The following is a 17,447-nucleotide window of genomic DNA, read 5'->3' on the forward strand; positions in this document are numbered from 1 at the left end:
ACCGTTACCCCTTCTCCGCCTCCCTGCGGTACAAACTGCTATTTCTCCATCAGAAATATACAAATAAATAACGTAATCCTCAAGGCCTGCTGCATAAGGCTACCTGCAGGTAGACAGAGAATAATTAGTGAGAATTAGTGGTGATAGCGGGGAAAATGACGTAAAGGTAAACGAAGCGCTGAAAGCATCGAGAGAAGGGAGAAGGCTGTGGTGCCGCTCCGCCGCCCGCTGCCGTGGCAACGCGGAGTAAACGAAGCGCGGCGGGCCGGCCGAGCCGCTGAGACAGGAATAGGGATAGGGACGGGAATAGGGACGGGGATAAAGACAGGGACACGAGGAGGGACAGGGATAGAGATAGGGACACGAATAGGGACTGAGCCCGCAGCCCCGCCGCCCGCGCGCTGCGTGCGGAATCCGTGCCTCTGCCGTGCTTCGCTGTGGAAACACGGTAAGGGCTGGCCTCGGTCTGTTTAATAGAGCTTTTTCAGCTGTTATTTTGAATTTTTTTAATTGTTATTATTTATTAATATTCAAAAAAGGGAAAGTTTGGCAAAGTTCAACATGTAACTCTTAACAGGCTCATATAGTGACCCTTCTAATGGGTTATCTGGTGTTCAGCATAAGGAGGAGTCAAAAGTGCTTGCTTCTACAGCTGCTGTTCTGCAGAATATTGGTTGTCCTCCTGCTTCCTCCTCTGTAAGCCTCCAGTGACAGTATTGCCCGATATCAGGGTGCAGCACTGTGTGGTATTAGCACTATTCCTCTCTCACACACACACAAGTGTCATGCAGAATTGTTGTAATTAATTTAATCTAAGATAAGTGGATGAGTCTCTTGAGAAGGCTGATGCATGCTGAAGGCATGTTGTGTACTTTTTGCTGAATGAGAAACAAAAGTCACATTCATTTGCTAACTAACAGTAAATGGCAAAATGCTGAATCCAGCAGGAGCTACATGTGCCATTTGTTTCCACTGACCTCTGTTGTGACTTTGAAATAGAACCATTCCTAAAGGACAAGATCCTGAAGGACTCTGAAGGACAGAGTTGCTACCTGCCATCTGTTGCATTCATCTTATCATTGGCAGCACTGCAACACTGGGCTGCTTTCCCATTAGAAGCTCTATTGAGAGCCCTGAGCTCAAGTGCAAAGGAAAAAAGGCATTTATGAAATGACTAAAAATGGGTATTTATGAGCTAAACAAATAAGTAAACAATCCCAACCCCAAACCGTTGCCAGCGGTAGTTCCTGTTGGGGATAACTTGTAATAAAATGTGTAATGAATGTTGAAAATGTTATTTACCTTTAGATGGAGAAAAGTCCATGCACACATTATTCATATTAGGCACATTATTACTGAATTTTCCATTATGGACTTTATAATCTTCCTCTCTAGCATTCAGTAGCTCCGTGTAACTAATGAATTCAAGTCTATCTTTCATATATCTTTAAATGTATGTTTATTTCTGTGTATTTGTACACATATCTGACATTTTTGTTTCTATTTTTTAAACTGAGTTGTTTGCTAAATAATAAGGACAGTGGGAAATGTAATATAAATACTAGCTGATATTTTCTTCTATTCATTTCAATTCACTGTGCTTAATTCGTGTATTCTTGTCATTTGAGAAACAGAAGCCCAAGTTTTTCAGAAGAAGCCCAACCCTGAAAAAAAAATTGAGATTAATTTTAAGAATCTTTTGAGTTTCTTAGGATAGAGGTTGGTGTGAGCTGCGTCACGATTACAGAAATAGTCATCACTGAGACTTTGTTGAGATTGCAGTGTACGAGCTGTTCTATGCTCAGAAAGATTTTTGTTATTGATCTCTTTTGCTAAGGCAGAGTTTTGATCAAATAAAGATAAGCAATAAAAGATACGTTCAAAATAAGATTTTCTTCTAAATGTGACCCGTTGACTTTCTGGTCTGCTGTATATGGGTGATATCAGCAAACAATACTGAGAGTTTTCATTTCTTCATAGCATATGCTGAATTTTTAGCAATAATAATTGTGTTTGGACTGCTTTGTTTTGTATATTTGCAGGATGGGGCATTGGACATTAAGTTAAATTACAAATTTTTCATAATTTCAAGTACTTGTAAAATTCTGCTATTATCTTGTATAGGATCCCAAAGTAGTGAAGTATGATCTACTAGTTTGGATGGATTGGAAATCAATTAATGATACATGTTCTCAGGTTTCAGGACCTTAAAACATCTAAGGACAGTATGTCTGAAAAGCAGAAAATTAAGAGGAGAAGCACAGAAGGTATCTAACGAATGAAATGAAATCTGTGAAATGGAATATATGTATCTGGAGAAGAAAAAGGACCATGTTAGCTTGAGATCTTGTCACTTGTTAAAATCAAACATCCACAAAAAAATTTTAATCAAACTTAAAGTTATTTCTGCCTTTGAAAAGCCCTGAGATTTGTTTTGGTTTTAATACTTTTTCTAAATGAGTTTGTCCACATTTTTTTCTTCTATTTCTGTTTCACTGAAATAGGAGATGTAACTGGATTTTTTAAAGATGTCCTTTGCTTTTAAAAGTGGATTGAATTATTATACTTACCAAAATAAGTGAAGTTATTTTAGGCTTAAGCATTCAAATGTCTAAAATTTACCACAAAAAGTATATGGAAGTATTTGATTCAAATCAAATTTGCTCTTTTTTTTTCCCCTGATACATCTCAATCATATTTTAATGGCCAAAATTAAGTATATTTGCTTTGGTGAGTGAATGATATGCAGTATGCTAGTGTTTTCTGCAATACATCAATATAGTACTAATACACTGATGTACTGATGCAGGTCATGGAGCTGTTGTTGCTCTTCCAAATGCAGATGAGATAGTGAAAGAAATCTGTGATTCATACAAAGTTCTAGGAAAAAGTAGGTAAGTAGAACTAATATTTAATTTGTGCTTAGGTATCCAAAAGTGAAGACAAAGCAGGAATTAGTCTGAGCCTGAAAAGATTTGCTTTGTGCCAGCTGTTAGATACGGCTGTGAGTTGTATAGCGTTTCTTTCTTCCCAGTGTCAATGCTGATCCTTGCAGGATCAGATAGAGGCAGGATATTGCACTACATGAACAAGTGGTTTGGTACAACAGGAGAAACTACTTCTGGTTATGGTTTTACATCAGTGTTTGACCTAAGTAGAAACGCAATTGTCTCGCATGCAGCTTTTAAGATAGACTGTATTTTCAACCTCTTTTCAATCAAAGTTCTTTTTTTTTTTCCTCCCCATGCTTGAATTTTCCGTTCTTCAGAAACCAGATGGCAGAAATCTGAGTCTTGTCCATACAGCCTCTATTCTTGCAGGCAGGCCATAGCATATTTTATAAACGACAAAGGCACACCACCTGGTCTTCAGAATTCTTTTGACATACTTTCCTGATGATGTATTTTCATAAAAAATACATGCTGGAAGCAATCAGTTCTTATCAATAAGGGGAGATGGGCAATATGTTTTCCTATTCATACTGTGTCTTTGTCTGTGTTGTTTGTTATTCATTGGTATTTGTGATCAGTTGCTGCCATAGCAGTTAGATGCTGCTGGGGAGAGCCACAGCTTCCTAGATGGATCAAGAAAGAGAAAACACTTTGGGATTCTTGCATCTTATGAGTTTCTTGTTCCTGTTAGTCCCAAGTTGAGTGATTATTTGAACTGAGTAGGAGCCTTCCACTTATTTTCACATTGTATTTTGGTTTTTGTTTTTGCCTTTTAGCCAAAAAACACCAACAACCAGACTGTGGCCAGATAAACAAGTGGCACATTGTCAAAGTAAAAAGCAGTTAACATTACAGATGGGACAGCACACCTCTCTACCTTTCCTGCTGAAGAAAGAGATCATAAGGCATGGCTTTGACTTCAGCTTTCTGCTACAGGCCTCATGCCCAGAATCCAACATTCCAAAATGCTTTAAGGATATGCATCAAAGTAAGTTCAAGCTTAAAAGTCAGAATAATTCAATAAAGTTAAACATTTTTCATATGAATTTTTCATACGAAGTGAGCTTCAGCCATGTTGCCTGTCTTCTTTAATTATGTGTGTGTGTATTTAGGGAATGAAGGAGATAAAGAAAAGCAACATAAAAAAAGATGTTGCAATTCTGATTACTCTGTATAATAAAATAGACCCCTCATAATGTACAGTGGAATTCTAGGCAGGGCCGGGATGACATCTCTTTTACTTCTTTTCCTCCTCCTGGAACTAATTAATTCATAATTGAATTAATTAGCTACTTGTTGAAGTCAGCAAACATCTAAAATTTAAAAGAAATAATTGTTTAAATTATTAGAATAAAATATTTTTATATTACGATATTTCACTGTGTTTTATAGAAAGTGCAATTGTAACTTTCCACTTTTTTTGTTATAGCAGATTTATAGCATAGTTCTGCAACCAAAGTTAGACAAATGTCTGGTCCTCAGAACCCTACAGTTTGAAATATTTGTGTACTGAAAATTGTAGTTTGTTTTACTTCTCACTAACACTAATGTGTTTTGATTTTTAAGGGTTTAATATAGCAATACTAGAAAACAGGATCAAGAGGTCTGAGGTAAGATTGTATTATGTATAAAACTAAAACTTTAAAAGTAATGATACAAAAGAAGTCTGGGTAGTTTTCTCTGCTTGTTCTTTTCAGATGAACATCAAGCATTTGTATAGATGTGATGATAAATATCAGCAAATGTTTGAAATTATATTAGTTTATTGTATTACAGCAGGGATTATTGAGGGCTAAATGTTGGAATTTTAAAAAGATATAGAACATCTTAAAATGGAAATACATAATTTTAGGTATGCGTATTCTGTATGTTACACACCTTAGATACTTTGTTTTGATGAATTTAAAAACAAAGCAATGCAATTTTACTGTGTTGATGGGTTGTATAAAATTGAAGCCAAACTGAAGAACCAACCTGACTTTATATGATTGATTAAAATAGTATTTAACATGAAATTTTGTGAGAAGTGTAAACAGGATTATTGACAAAAATGTATGGCAACTCCTGTACTTGCAGTCATGCTTGTCATTTCACGAGTCAGCTTTTAAACTGAGCTTTAAAAGCCACAGAAGATCAAATTCACTGTATTTCTTAAAAAGAGGATTTGGTCTTTGTAGATATTAATTAATTGTCCTTTCAACTAGAGACTTGTTAAATCTGCTGTGTACTTTAGTGTACCTACTGCAGAATACAAAAGCATTCACAGCAAGTTCTGGCAAAAGTTCATAAAAAGAGCTATGGAAAAGAAAAGCATTGCCAACTGAAGGAAATGTTGAAGAAAAGTAAGTTAGTTGATGTCAAATGTAATTTAATACAGCTTTATGTCACATCTTAGGCTCTGATGATTTCTAGAGCTTATCATTTGGGATTACAGAGCATTCAAACTAAAACCATGCAGACCAGACAAAGCCTCCTGAACTGTGAATTTCAAAACATTGCTCGTTGCTTTCCCTGGCACATTCAAACCTCTGCTTGTCCTTGGAATGCAACAAAAATTTCTTGCAGATTGCTCACTGATGTTGAATATAGACATGCAGATGGGTACTCAGAGCATATGACTGTGTAATTATTTCCCTTGCATTCATTTGCATAAAAGTATACGGCTTATTAGAGCTCATTTTGTCCCCATTTCCTATGTAGCAAAAAATAGAAACATTTTCAGAAAATTATTCACACTGTTCATATGAGTAATCACAATAAAGTATTTAAATTCTCAAATTTGTTCTCTTTCAAAGATGTGCAGTAACTTTCAAGTAATGGGAGGGGAAGAGAAGAAAGAGGGGAGGGAAAATAAAATACATCCTAAGCACAACAGGCTGTTGCATTAGCTGTTATGTTACTAAGTGGCTTTTTTGTAGTCATCTGTATGACTTCACTGACAAATGTAGCGTGGACTGTGGTATTTTCTAACAAAATGCTATTGAGCTGAATCTGTATTCCATCTGACATGGTTTATGAGCTTTTCAAGTCTACACTGAACGCATGGAAGACCTACATGTGAAGAATTACAGTAATGACTTTTAAAACTAATGAATAATTTATAAAAATGTTGGTTTTTTTTTTTTTCCCCCATGGATGAAATAGCAAACTGTTATAATTTTACAGTTTTGCTTTTTAAAAATTGCTTTCATGAGATCTGGTTCCATTGGGAATATAATTTCTCTTGTAGTACATTTTACAGGGTTGCGTTCACTGAGAGTGCACAGCGAGAAGAAAAGTTTGGCACAATAAACTGCTGACCAGCCTTTGAATTTGTGTATCAAGCACGCTAGATAGCATAAGGCATAGTTAAGAACTGATGATATTACTTGTACGTGTGGCCAAGGCTTACTGTATTTAGATTATGGAAAGTGACTTGTGCCTTGTAGCAAGGAATCCCACTTTCTATACCACAACAAAATGAGTAAAATCAGTAAAAGTGAGAAAAATAATGTATTTTCTAAGTGTACTGATATTACATTTCATATTAGGTTAAATGTAGGAATATGTCAAATTAATATATACCCATCAATATATCCTGCTCTGATGTTTTTTCCTTCACCTGTTTGGTTCTTAATGATTAGATTTTACCTTTGTCTGCTGTGTAGTACATCATTAATTTCTTTTTTGTTTTAATGGAAATTGCAGTTCCATTTGCCACCAGTGACATTTCAGCCTGTAAGAACCATTCATCTTGCTCCTCTAGATGATATTTTTGTCAATAAGCACACCAAGATCAGAAATATTTTGAGTATTATGAAGTCTATTTCTCAGCCTATAAAATCAGCTACTAAATTTTATCAGTATCAGTTAGGCAATATAGTAATAAGACAAGCTGAAAAGTCTTCAGGTGTGATTGTGGCTACTATTTCTGAGAAGTTCGCTCCAACAGAAGGCCTGTACTGCTTCAGCAAGAATAAATATTATGAGTACCCTAACAATAAGAAAGAAGGAATTGAAAACAATTTGAAATGGACAGAAGATGAGGCAGCTGCCAATACTGAAAAGAATGACCAGAAGTCCCAGTTTTCAGTGGCTTATGAGAATGTAGATATTGTGATCCAAGACAATCTTTGTGACTCTTGTCTTTTTTACCTGAACTCAAATAATGCTGTGAAAAACTGTAGAATATCCACAGCTCTGTGTCCTGTGTCAAAAAACACTGATATTTTAAGAGCTGGTGAGCAGGAAGAAAGAGAGGAGAATTCCTGTAAAACTGATATAGAAGAAAACGTTACAGACATAATACTGCACTGTAGACCATGTGAAGATGCTGAGGGTGAACCCGTCATGCTTAGTGATTGTAATTTAGATTCTTTGTGTAAAAATGAAGTGATTGAGTCCTGCCATGTCCTAGAATATAATTCTGTAGCTGCTGTAATTCCTGGAGAAGTGCAAGATTGTTCTGGAAAACAAACAGAAAATAATATGTGTCTTCTCAAGTTTGAAATGGAAAATGAAGCAATGTCAGAAGTGACTGCAAAAGGTCAAAGTGAGCTCGTTCCTGTTGTCCATGTTACTTTCTCTGAACAAGAACTACCTACGAAACCACGCATTGCTAAACATCCTGCCAAAAAAAGGAGCACTGTTCGTAGCCTGCCTCCTCACGTCAGTCAGAGCTTCAATGTTCTTGCTCGCAAAGACAGTGACAAAAGTGAGATAAAGTTGAATAGAAACAAATGTTCATCAAAATCTAAAATGAGTAGCAAGACAAGGACACCTGAAGGCTTAGTTATTTCTGAGGAGATTTCCATAAAACATAATACACAAAAGAGGAATGCCAAGAGGCAGATTTTTCCGTCTTTGCAACTGCCATGTGTGGGTTCTGAGACTCTCCTGAAGTGTCAAAAAAAAATACCTCAAGCCAACAAATGTAATTTTCTTCAGAGTTTTCAGAAAGTTAAAAAGCAAAGTTCTTCCTGCAGTTGCAAAAATCTAGTTATCTCAAAGAAACCTGTTACTCCGCTTTCTCTACAATATGCACAATCTGCTTCAGAGTTTGTACAACTGAAATACAGTGATATGTTCAAGAAAATAAATTCAAATGACAAAGGCCCAGATGTTTATGAAATGTTTGGAACTCCTGTCTATTCCCACGTGCGCCAGCTTGATCATCTTGAGAACAGTTTTTACAGAGATGTTTGTTCTGCTCCACCTGGGGGATGCACTGGTAGCACCTGCAGTTCTACCTGCAGTAAAAGAAGAGACAGCAGCCGAATAAGAAATACTCAAAAGAGAACACATTCTAAGCCAAAGAAGACCATATCTGTCACTAAACAAAAGCAGAAGGGCTTACATGCAAACAACAACAGTATTGAATTGAGTGATAGCAACACTGAGCAAGATAATGTAATATCTTCTGGTCCGGATTGTCAAATACAAACTTCAAGTAGCGTGACATTGTTTCATGGAGACACAGATCATCAGCTTATATTTTTAGAAGAGCTTCCAGAATCAATCAAGCCAAACGAAATTCTTTCAGATTTAAAGTTATCAACTATTAAAGAAGCCTCTTTGGAGCAGTCTCTAGACAGTCAGGCTCTACCCAACCATCAGATAGCTGCTTCCTGTAGCCAGGGTCTTCTTCAGCCCAACGATAAAGTCTGCACAGAATGTGCTGCTCTATGTAACAATTTAATAACAGCAGACCAGAACATCTGTGTACCCCAGTACGGAGTGGATATGAATGGCTGCAAAAGCCTGGAATCAGACCGGGCCTCCTTCAAGATTCTAAATCAAGGAGAAGCATTGCCCTTTTCAGATAGACAGGAGTGTCAATTCCTTACAAACAAATTAAGTCACAGTTGGTCATTCACACCTCAGAACAGTATTTTGGCAAATGAACTCATTCAGCCTTCAATGATTCAGACAACAAATGTTACAAGCCCCAGTTTCCAGACAAGTCGAAACATTTTGTCTTGGGCAGGTAATAAGGATGTAACCGATGAGTTGCTTTGTTGTCTGGCTGCAGAATTGCTAATGCTCGAAGATAAAGACATCAGTTCTTCAAGAACAAAATATGCAGGTTCTAAAATGCAGAATACCTGTACTAAAGAAGAAGGAAAAATAATGAACAGAGATGGAGAAATAGTAGATAATGATCTAGAGAAGGTAAAATTAAATTTTTGTAACTTGCTTGCTCTTTTAAGTGATGCTTCAGCAAAGTGTTGGATGAAAGATGAGTCTTCATGTTAACTCAATAATCAGTGCTTAACTAAAGTACTGGTAATATGTGCTCATTAATGACCAAGTCTCTTCTCCTTGGGCCAGCTGCCCACTGGGACTTCCAGTGTTCAGATGAGGATACTGATATTGGATGCTGTCTGTCTGATATGGGCATGCTTAGGCATGACTGACATAGCCAGAAACACTTAGATGCTGAGAAATTATAGTGAAAAAAAAAAGGGAGAGGCTACTTTAATTGGTTTAACTACAAGTATTGGCTTATCAGGTTTGTTTAAGTAATGTTTAATTAAACTTCAAGCTCAGAAGGCTTAGTTGTATTCTGGCCCTTGCTCTGTGACGAAACCTTACCTACTAATGACACCTGCCAGTACTGCTTCTCCTTTACCGTCTTAGATTTTCCTCCATTTAAACTACAAATCTACAAGGAAGATTAATTCACTGTGTTTCGATACACTTCCTTATGCTTCTGCAAACACAAATGCCAGTTATACCTCCATTCATACTTCTAGGGATCTGTGGCTGGGTGCAGTAATTATTAGTGGTTTGTTTTTTGTTGTTTTTTTTTTTTAAGCAGTTTTTTCTTCTTGTGAATTCCCCTCCAAGTTGTTTTCATGAGGCTTGGATTATATATGTTACCTAGGGCAAATTAATTGTTGTATTCCCCCTTAGCAAACTTTAGCTATATGACCAAAAAATAAAATAAAATAGTAAGCCAATATATGTTCTGTTCTTGTAAGTGTTCCTTCTTCCTGGCTTGCTTTCAATGACAAAAAAGATGGGGTGCTGTAATCTTCAGCTTGTTTACTATCGTGATATATATTTGAAAATATTTATGTAGTCTTAGGTAGCATAGCCATTGTATCGATGTGCCAGGCAAGGATTATATATATATGTAATTCTGTAGAAAAGATTAATGCTAGATGAGAGTTACTGTCTGTAAAAAAATAACAATAATAAGGGGTCTTTTTCCTCCTTTCCTTTTCCTCACACTAACCATCATGTTCCAAGCAGAGTTACAGAAAATCCTTTCTGGCATCAAGTGAAGAAAGTGGACTGCTGAACTTTGAGGAATCTACTCAAGTACCAGGAAGCAATGTAAATAACAAAGACACTATCATGTGGACAAGAGGTGAAGTCCTTGGAAAGGGAGCCTATGGCACAGTAAGTTGCAGTCTCAGTACGCTAGGGGATGCACCGGTTATCTCAGAATTATGTCTTACCTTCTAAATGACTACTTTCTTATTCAATAAATAACTTAAATATTTTGCATTATACAGTGAGACATGACAGGTGACAGAAAAAAAGGAAGTAATTTAAAATAAGTAATCATACACTTTAATTTCATGTTTCATTTTAATAAATGCTAGTTTTGTTGTAGGTGTACTGTGGACTGACAAACCAGGGACAGTTAATAGCTGTAAAGCAGGTTGTTTTGGATACGTCGGATCGACTGACTACAGAAAAGGAGTACCAGAAGCTGCATGAGGAAGTTGATCTTCTGAAGACATTGAAGCATGTCAATATTGTAACTTACTTAGGAACTTGTCTGGAAGACAACATTTTAAGTATTTTCATGGAGTTTGTTCCTGGTGGCTCAATTTCCAGTATTCTTAATCGTTTTGGTCCGTTGCCAGAAATTGTCCTTTGTAAATACACAAAACAAATTCTAGAGGGGGTTGCATATTTACATGACAATTGTGTCGTTCATAGAGATATCAAGGGCAATAATGTTATGCTCATGCCAAACGGAATAGTGAAGCTAATTGACTTTGGCTGTGCCCGGCGTTTAGCTTGGGTCAGCCTCAGCGGCACACACAGCGAGATGCTCAAGTCTGTGCATGGGACTCCATATTGGATGGCACCAGAAGTTATCACTGAATCTGGATATGGGAGGAAATCAGACATCTGGAGCGTCGGCTGCACAGTGTTTGAGATGGCAACAGGAAAACCACCACTGGCTTCCATGGACAGGGTAGCAGCCATGTTCTATATTGGAGCTCACAGAGGACTGATGCCTTCCCTACCTGATCGATTCTCTGGAACTGCAGTGGACTTTGTGCACGCATGCTTAACCAGGTATGTAGCTTTTTAACTGGAAATCTTTATGAAATGAATAGCAAATTAATAGCAGCCTTTTACATATATCTGAAGATCAGACTTTGTCACTAGGGAGAAGCATGTTATTTAGCGGGCATGGTAGTGGCCTCAGAGACAGGAAGTTTTAATTCTAATCTTTGGATTAGAATTGTTATGGTTAGATGTGAACCACGTAACAGTAACCAGAAAAACTGTTGTCAGCAACATCATATACACTTTGTCTCAGAGAGAACAGTATTTAGAAGGTAGTAGGAATTGTTAAGGTAGAAGGAAATACACAGGTAGAGTTTTTAATACAGTATTGACCTTATAAACAAACAAAATAAAAACTGAAAGTCAACAACCACCAGCAGCAAAAATGAACAAAAACCTCATGTGTGTCGATAGTGGCAAAAGTTTTCTATATCATCTCATTGTGACACAAATGTAAGTGACTCCTTCATTCTTTCTTTCCCATTAGTTTATGATTTAGGAAATCAGCATCCTTTACCCTTTTTCCTGTTTTGCTTTTGAAATAAGTCCAAACTGAGGGCTGAAAAGGTTAGTTCTCAGTTCTAGAAATGCTGTAATTCCAAATGGCCTCGTTAATGTGAATTATGTTGATTGGAGATGACAGAATAGACTGACAGACACAAGTTCAGGCAAATCGTTGTCATGTTCCTTAAATTTTTTCTGCACCTGAAACAGCCAAATTTACAGGATTACTCTGTTTTGGAAAGATTTTAGTGGAAGAATGATTTTTTATTCCACTTTTATAAGTCATAAATGCCAACTGCATCTTTCCACAAATTCTGCCATCCTTTCTGTCAGTCTTATTAAAACAAAACAAAACAAAACAAAACAAAACAAACAAAAAAAAAACAACCAAAGAATAAATTTCGAAAAACAACCCAAAAACGACTGATCTCTGGAGAAATAAGAAAAAAATAAATGCCTTAGTATGCATTTAGCTTTTACAAATAGTTACATACCATGCATGCACATCCATTTGATGTACTGATTTTTCAAATCCTCAATGCAGAGATCAACATGAACGCCCTTCTGCTCTGCAGCTGTTGGACCATCCCTTTTTGAAAGGAAGACAGTGAATCGTTCAGACCTCCTGTCAAGTGAGTAATACATTTTCTATTACGAAAAGTATTTCTGCTTGTGAAAAAGATCAGAACAAACTGGAGTTAGAAGTAACAGCAGAACATACTGCAGATTGGTTGTGTAGACAGTGAGTCTATTTTTAGACAGTGCTTAACATTTTGTTGTCACATCTGTACTCAATGGAATGGGCATTCATTCACTATGAACACAAGGTCACACATTTTGCTGTTTCTGAGGAGATTCTAGAGGGGAAAAAAACCTGCTACCATGAGCACATGACAAGTAAGGTAAGTTGGGAGTTCTGATTTTCTGTAAAAACCTATGGAACATGAATGGTATCAGCAGAAAGCTTTACAGATGCAAAAAGCTTTGTGAAAGCTCTTCTCAAGCTCATAGATAGTCTTTAAATGTGTCTGTGAAGATCTTGTTGAAACTCCAAACCACACAATTATGTTGGCATAAAACGTACTGAAGTTGTTGTTCAGCTAAATGGGCCTTTTAACTGTAGCTGGTGAATGGAAAAAACTATGCAGTACACACATACCAGTCCTTCTTATCCTTTTCTGTGGAGGTTTATCAACCTCAGGATACTGTGGTGATAATGACAAGAGATACCCAGCTGCACACAGATGTACTTTTATTAAGCTAACATCAAGGTAATTTCCTAGTCTCTCTAGAATTATGCATCTGAGATTTGAGACCATCTTCTTTTTTAACAATGCATGGGATTTTATGGACAGTTTTTTGTTACAGATGGATTGAGGTTGGAAGGGACAGCTGGAGATGGTATATTCCAACTGCACTGCTTAGGGCAGGGCTGCAGACACAGATTGCTCAGTTACTTTGGCTTTTGAGTATCACCAAATATGGACACTCTACAGCTCCTGTAGGCAACACGTTCCAGTGTTCCAATCTCCTCATACTGAAAATATTTCAGCAGGCTGTCTTGTATTTCAAGTTGTGCCCACTTTTTCTTGTCCCACCACTGGATAACACAGTGGAGTCTGGCTCTATCTTCTTGATTGCCCCTCATCAGGAATGGATACACATTGATAGGATTCTCTCAGCTGCCCTCTTCAATCCAAGCGACATGCTGTAATTCTCAAACTTCTGTTTGCTGATACAGAGCAGCAGAAGCATAGAAGCATTACCTTTCTCGTTTGCAAAGGCTGTAAGGTACCATTTGAATCACTCAAGAAACTACTACTAATTTTGAACATCCTTTACCTGAGACTTGAACTATTTTGAGAAACACTTGAGTGAGCACCATGTAGATGACATAGTCTTTGTCTGCACCTTTTTATGGGTAGTTACACTAACTGGCTACTACCTACTATTAACTGAATGCAATGAGAATAAATTTGAAAAATATTCTGATACATCTATAGAAGATGATGCAGGTATCAGAATTCAGACTGTCCTCTTCCTGGTGGGGCTTCTTTCTCAGTAAAGATTTTGGGGGAATAAGACACAAAATGTGGTGAACTTTATGATGTGAGTGGCTGGGTTCTAAGAAGAAATGCAGTAAAATTCAGCCCTGGAACTTTTAGGGGCTGAGCCCTCAGAAGTTAAAGGCCCTGATTTCTGCACCAGCAGTGATATCAAAAATAGGCGTTTCACAAAATGGGAAGAAGGAAAGCAACAAAAAGTTGGTTTGTAGAACATCAACTTTCTACAGAGCGTCAAACTCTTCAGTTACTTAAATAGCTTTTAAATCTTATATTATTCCAGTAGCCTGACTTCAGAGAGCTATTTGGTCTAAATTTCATAAAAATGAAGAGAAATCAGTACTTCTAGCAAAATTCTTTATTAATAGTTTCTGTAGGTATGATGTCACATTACAGTAACAGAACATCATGCCAGTATAAAGAGAAATCTTAGCATTACAGAAATCTTCCAAGTTTAAACAGTTATCAGTCCCATTTTGAGGAATACTGGCTGGTCCTCCTGTCAAAATCCATGGTAACTTGAGCATCTTCACAATGAAGTACCTTGCTGAATAAAGGTAGAAGCCCTGGCACATGAACTCAAGTAGGATGTACATAATTATGTCCATAAAGTATATCAATTCTTCTAAGATTAAGGTAATGTCTCCAAAAAGGCTGCAACGTAAACATGAGTTTTTGTTTAACATGAAATGATACTGGGAACAGGGAAAAAGTGGGAATGCTTTAAGACATGCAATTAATTATAAACGTTCAGAGCTATGAACCTTCCTCCTTACGCACATCCTATATGCAAAACTAACATCCTCTGCTAAAGTCCCTACTATTCATGTTAGTAATTGTTGTTTAGAGTTTGAATGTAATGTTTAGTTCAGCTAATTAATTTCCACTTTTTTAATAAGCATTAAAGTTTTTAAACCTGAACCTGAGAATTTTACCAGAATATGAAAGTGAATTTTTGCTTTTGCTTAACTGGATTTAGAGAGAGAGATCATTGTCCAGTGCCAGTGCTTGCAACAAAAATTCTTTAAGCTTAAGCATGTTTGAGACCCAAGGATATGCAACTGCATACCAGCCATGTGTTCAGCACAGCTAAACAGTCATGTTGACTTGGGGCATCTCGGGCAGCTCAGCTGGGTCTGGCATAGTAGAACATTCTACAGACAAGTCTGACAACTGCATATTTCTGACATAGGGAGATGACAGATTTTTCACATCAGAATCCAGATAGTTCAGATAAACTGTTGAAAAACCTTAAATCTTTTTTTTTTTTTTTAAATATATGATGACTGACTCAGAAAAGGGACACTTGCCTTATGATTTATCATATTTAAGGAGGGCAAGCCTTCAGTTTTTTCTTTTATATATAGCACAGTATTTATTCCTAAAACTGTGGGCCAGAAGCAAAAGAGCAGCGAAGAATGCATTATAAAAGCATGCAAGCTACCAGGGAGCAGGTACAGCTACACTGTAACACCAAGATTCCTCAACGTTTGGAGTTAAAATTCGAGCGTGTGAAAGCACGTCCCTTTACCTTCTTAGAGGACACCTAATATTTATTCTATTAATAACATTTAAAGCTCTGAGCTGTCACTCAGGAACAAGTTAGCTTTCTTAAGACTTGCCAACCCAACTATTCTGCACTGGCCTTGAAACTACAGACACCAATGACATTAAAATATTCCTCTCAAAATACATGCACTGATCTTTTTCTGAAGGACACAGACATCAAGCCCAGAAAACCCACAATCTTTAAGATTTGGGCTCAAAACTATAATCATCTTGCACGCTTTTCTCACAAAGTTCAGCAGGAACTGGTGCTATTTGCTACAACCCTATCTCAAGTCCAGTTCTTGCATACAAACTAAAAAGATCAAAATCTCTCCTGAGGAAATGATTCCAACCCCCAGAGCAGACCAATCTTTTCTGCCCTATTTCCCAAAGGGGCCCATGCCATGAGGCAGCTTCAGAAAGTGAGGTTTACAGGTATTGTCAAAACAGCCTCTGAACTATGGCAAGAAAATTGGTTCAATCTGAGTGGGGGAACATAAGGAACAAAAACCAAGTACCTCCGACTTTTAAGAGTAAAGATTATTGATTTAAGTTCACTCTATCCAGGTCTGCAGGCTATTCCTTCTCCAGGAATGTCATTCCCTGCAGCAACATGAGGGAGAACTTCTCGCTCTCCCCTCCAGCCCCCCAAAGCGTAAGGAGTTAAATATTTCAGAGAAAGGATGGATTAATTGGCCAGCTCATCTTAGAGTAACTTGGAAATCTTTTAGACTTTGTTTTCTATTTTTAGATCTCAGAATGTGTATTTACAACTGCGATTAAAGAAAGCAAACACATTGTTTCTTCAAATCCCCTTTACACAAAGGGGACTAGGAACCTTTCCACCCATGGTTTTACAAAGAGAAGGCTCCTGTCACTCCCCTCCTCCCCTTTCACTTTCCTCCCCCCAGCCATGAAGGTACCAAAAAAACCATAGCGGTATCAACCATGGCCAATCCCTTTACAATTAAATTCACACAGGCAGAGTTAGGGAACAGATATATGCATCGCTCCAGATGCCATAAAAACTTGCAGAATTTGCCTCTGTTGTGTGCAAATACTATTTACCATGTGTTCCTAAACCTGAGCACCATACAGTGAAGGAAACAAAGGAAATAAATTATGCTTCAAATTTAAAGTAGTTCACTATTTGATTGATTTAATGGAAAATACTATTTTTGCTAATAACAAAAAAGATATTTGCATCTACAAATGAAGTCAGAAAACTGAACATAGGAAATGGGATAATTTCTGCACAATAGAGGTGAGGTAGGGAATTTTATTGAAAATATTTTTTTTTTTTTTTACAAGTTCTTAGAAATAAAGTTCTCTAATCCCACACAAATGTCTGTACCTCAAAAATTCAGCTATGCTAATATGAAACATTTATATTTACAGTTTGCCAAAAGAACATACAGGACTGCCGGTTTATGCAAATACCGAAGTACCAGATCACAGTGAGATACATGTCAGCACTTCCACCATTAGGAACAGAACTAAGATTCAACACACAAAAGAATCTCACTATTCTCTAAACCTCCTATCTCACAAAAAGGGAAGATTTTCAATAGTGTTGTAGCAAGGTCTCCACTAATACTTCATTTTACAAATTACATAATGCATGTGCTCAAATTTACAACAACAAAAAACCCTGTAATCAGTGAGGAACAGAATAATAGTGTTGTCAGTTAGCCTTTTATTGCATTTATTCAGTGAGGCTGATGCTGATCCCATTAATTTTCACTTATTTCAAACACCTTACCCAGGCTGAAATCCACACCACTCAATGATGTGCAGTGGGCTTCAGCCAGGGAACACTGGCATCTTGTTGCGTATCCTCTCCCTCCCTCTAATCCTTCACTACCACCACACCAAATTTAGCTTCAAACACAAAGACAAATACAGTTTCACATATTTACAGTTACACTGAAAACCAAAACCAATGAATTTTATGGACTTTTTTTTTTTTTAAACAGAGAAACCAAAAATCAGTTTGAATCTCAATGTAGCATAGTAACATTTTGTCCACAAGAATTCATAATTTCCTAGAATCAAAATAGGAAAGTTCTTTTGAATCAGCACCTTA

The 17,447-nt window shown here is 37.0% G+C and overlaps 2 protein-coding genes across 6 annotated transcripts in view; one reads left to right on the top strand and one right to left on the bottom strand.

Moving 5' to 3' along the window:
- Positions 1–155: 155 nt before the first annotated feature.
- MAP3K19 (mitogen-activated protein kinase kinase kinase 19) overlaps positions 156–17,447 on the top strand; it is a 28,053-nt gene continuing 10,761 nt past the window's right edge. The window contains exons 1-10 of the mRNA XM_042877974.1: positions 156–160; positions 386–448; positions 2,197–2,267; positions 2,810–2,894; positions 3,728–3,939; positions 4,518–4,561; positions 6,639–9,101; positions 10,188–10,337; positions 10,555–11,252; positions 12,295–12,382. Coding sequence (XP_042733908.1) covers positions 156–160; positions 386–448; positions 2,197–2,267; positions 2,810–2,894; positions 3,728–3,939; positions 4,518–4,561; positions 6,639–9,101; positions 10,188–10,337; positions 10,555–11,252; positions 12,295–12,361 — 3,858 coding nt within the window. The 3' untranslated portion in view covers positions 12,362–12,382. The remainder of the gene's footprint in view (positions 161–385; positions 449–2,196; positions 2,268–2,809; positions 2,895–3,727; positions 3,940–4,517; positions 4,562–6,638; positions 9,102–10,187; positions 10,338–10,554; positions 11,253–12,294; positions 12,383–17,447) is intronic.
- Positions 14,157–17,447, bottom strand: part of CCNT2 (cyclin T2) — a 27,561-nt gene continuing 24,270 nt past the window's right edge. For all 5 annotated transcript variants that reach the window (XM_042877660.1, XM_042877664.1, XM_042877663.1 and 2 more), the window contains one exon: positions 14,157–17,447. This exon is cut by the window's right edge and continues 3,736 nt beyond it. The gene's annotated coding sequence lies outside the window, so the exon portion shown is untranslated.

Source organism: Lagopus leucura, unplaced genomic scaffold (genome assembly GCF_019238085.1).
Source record: "Lagopus leucura isolate 7727_CA_CO unplaced genomic scaffold, USGS_WTPT01 Super-Scaffold_100019, whole genome shotgun sequence".
NCBI lineage: Eukaryota > Metazoa > Chordata > Aves > Galliformes > Phasianidae > Lagopus > Lagopus leucura.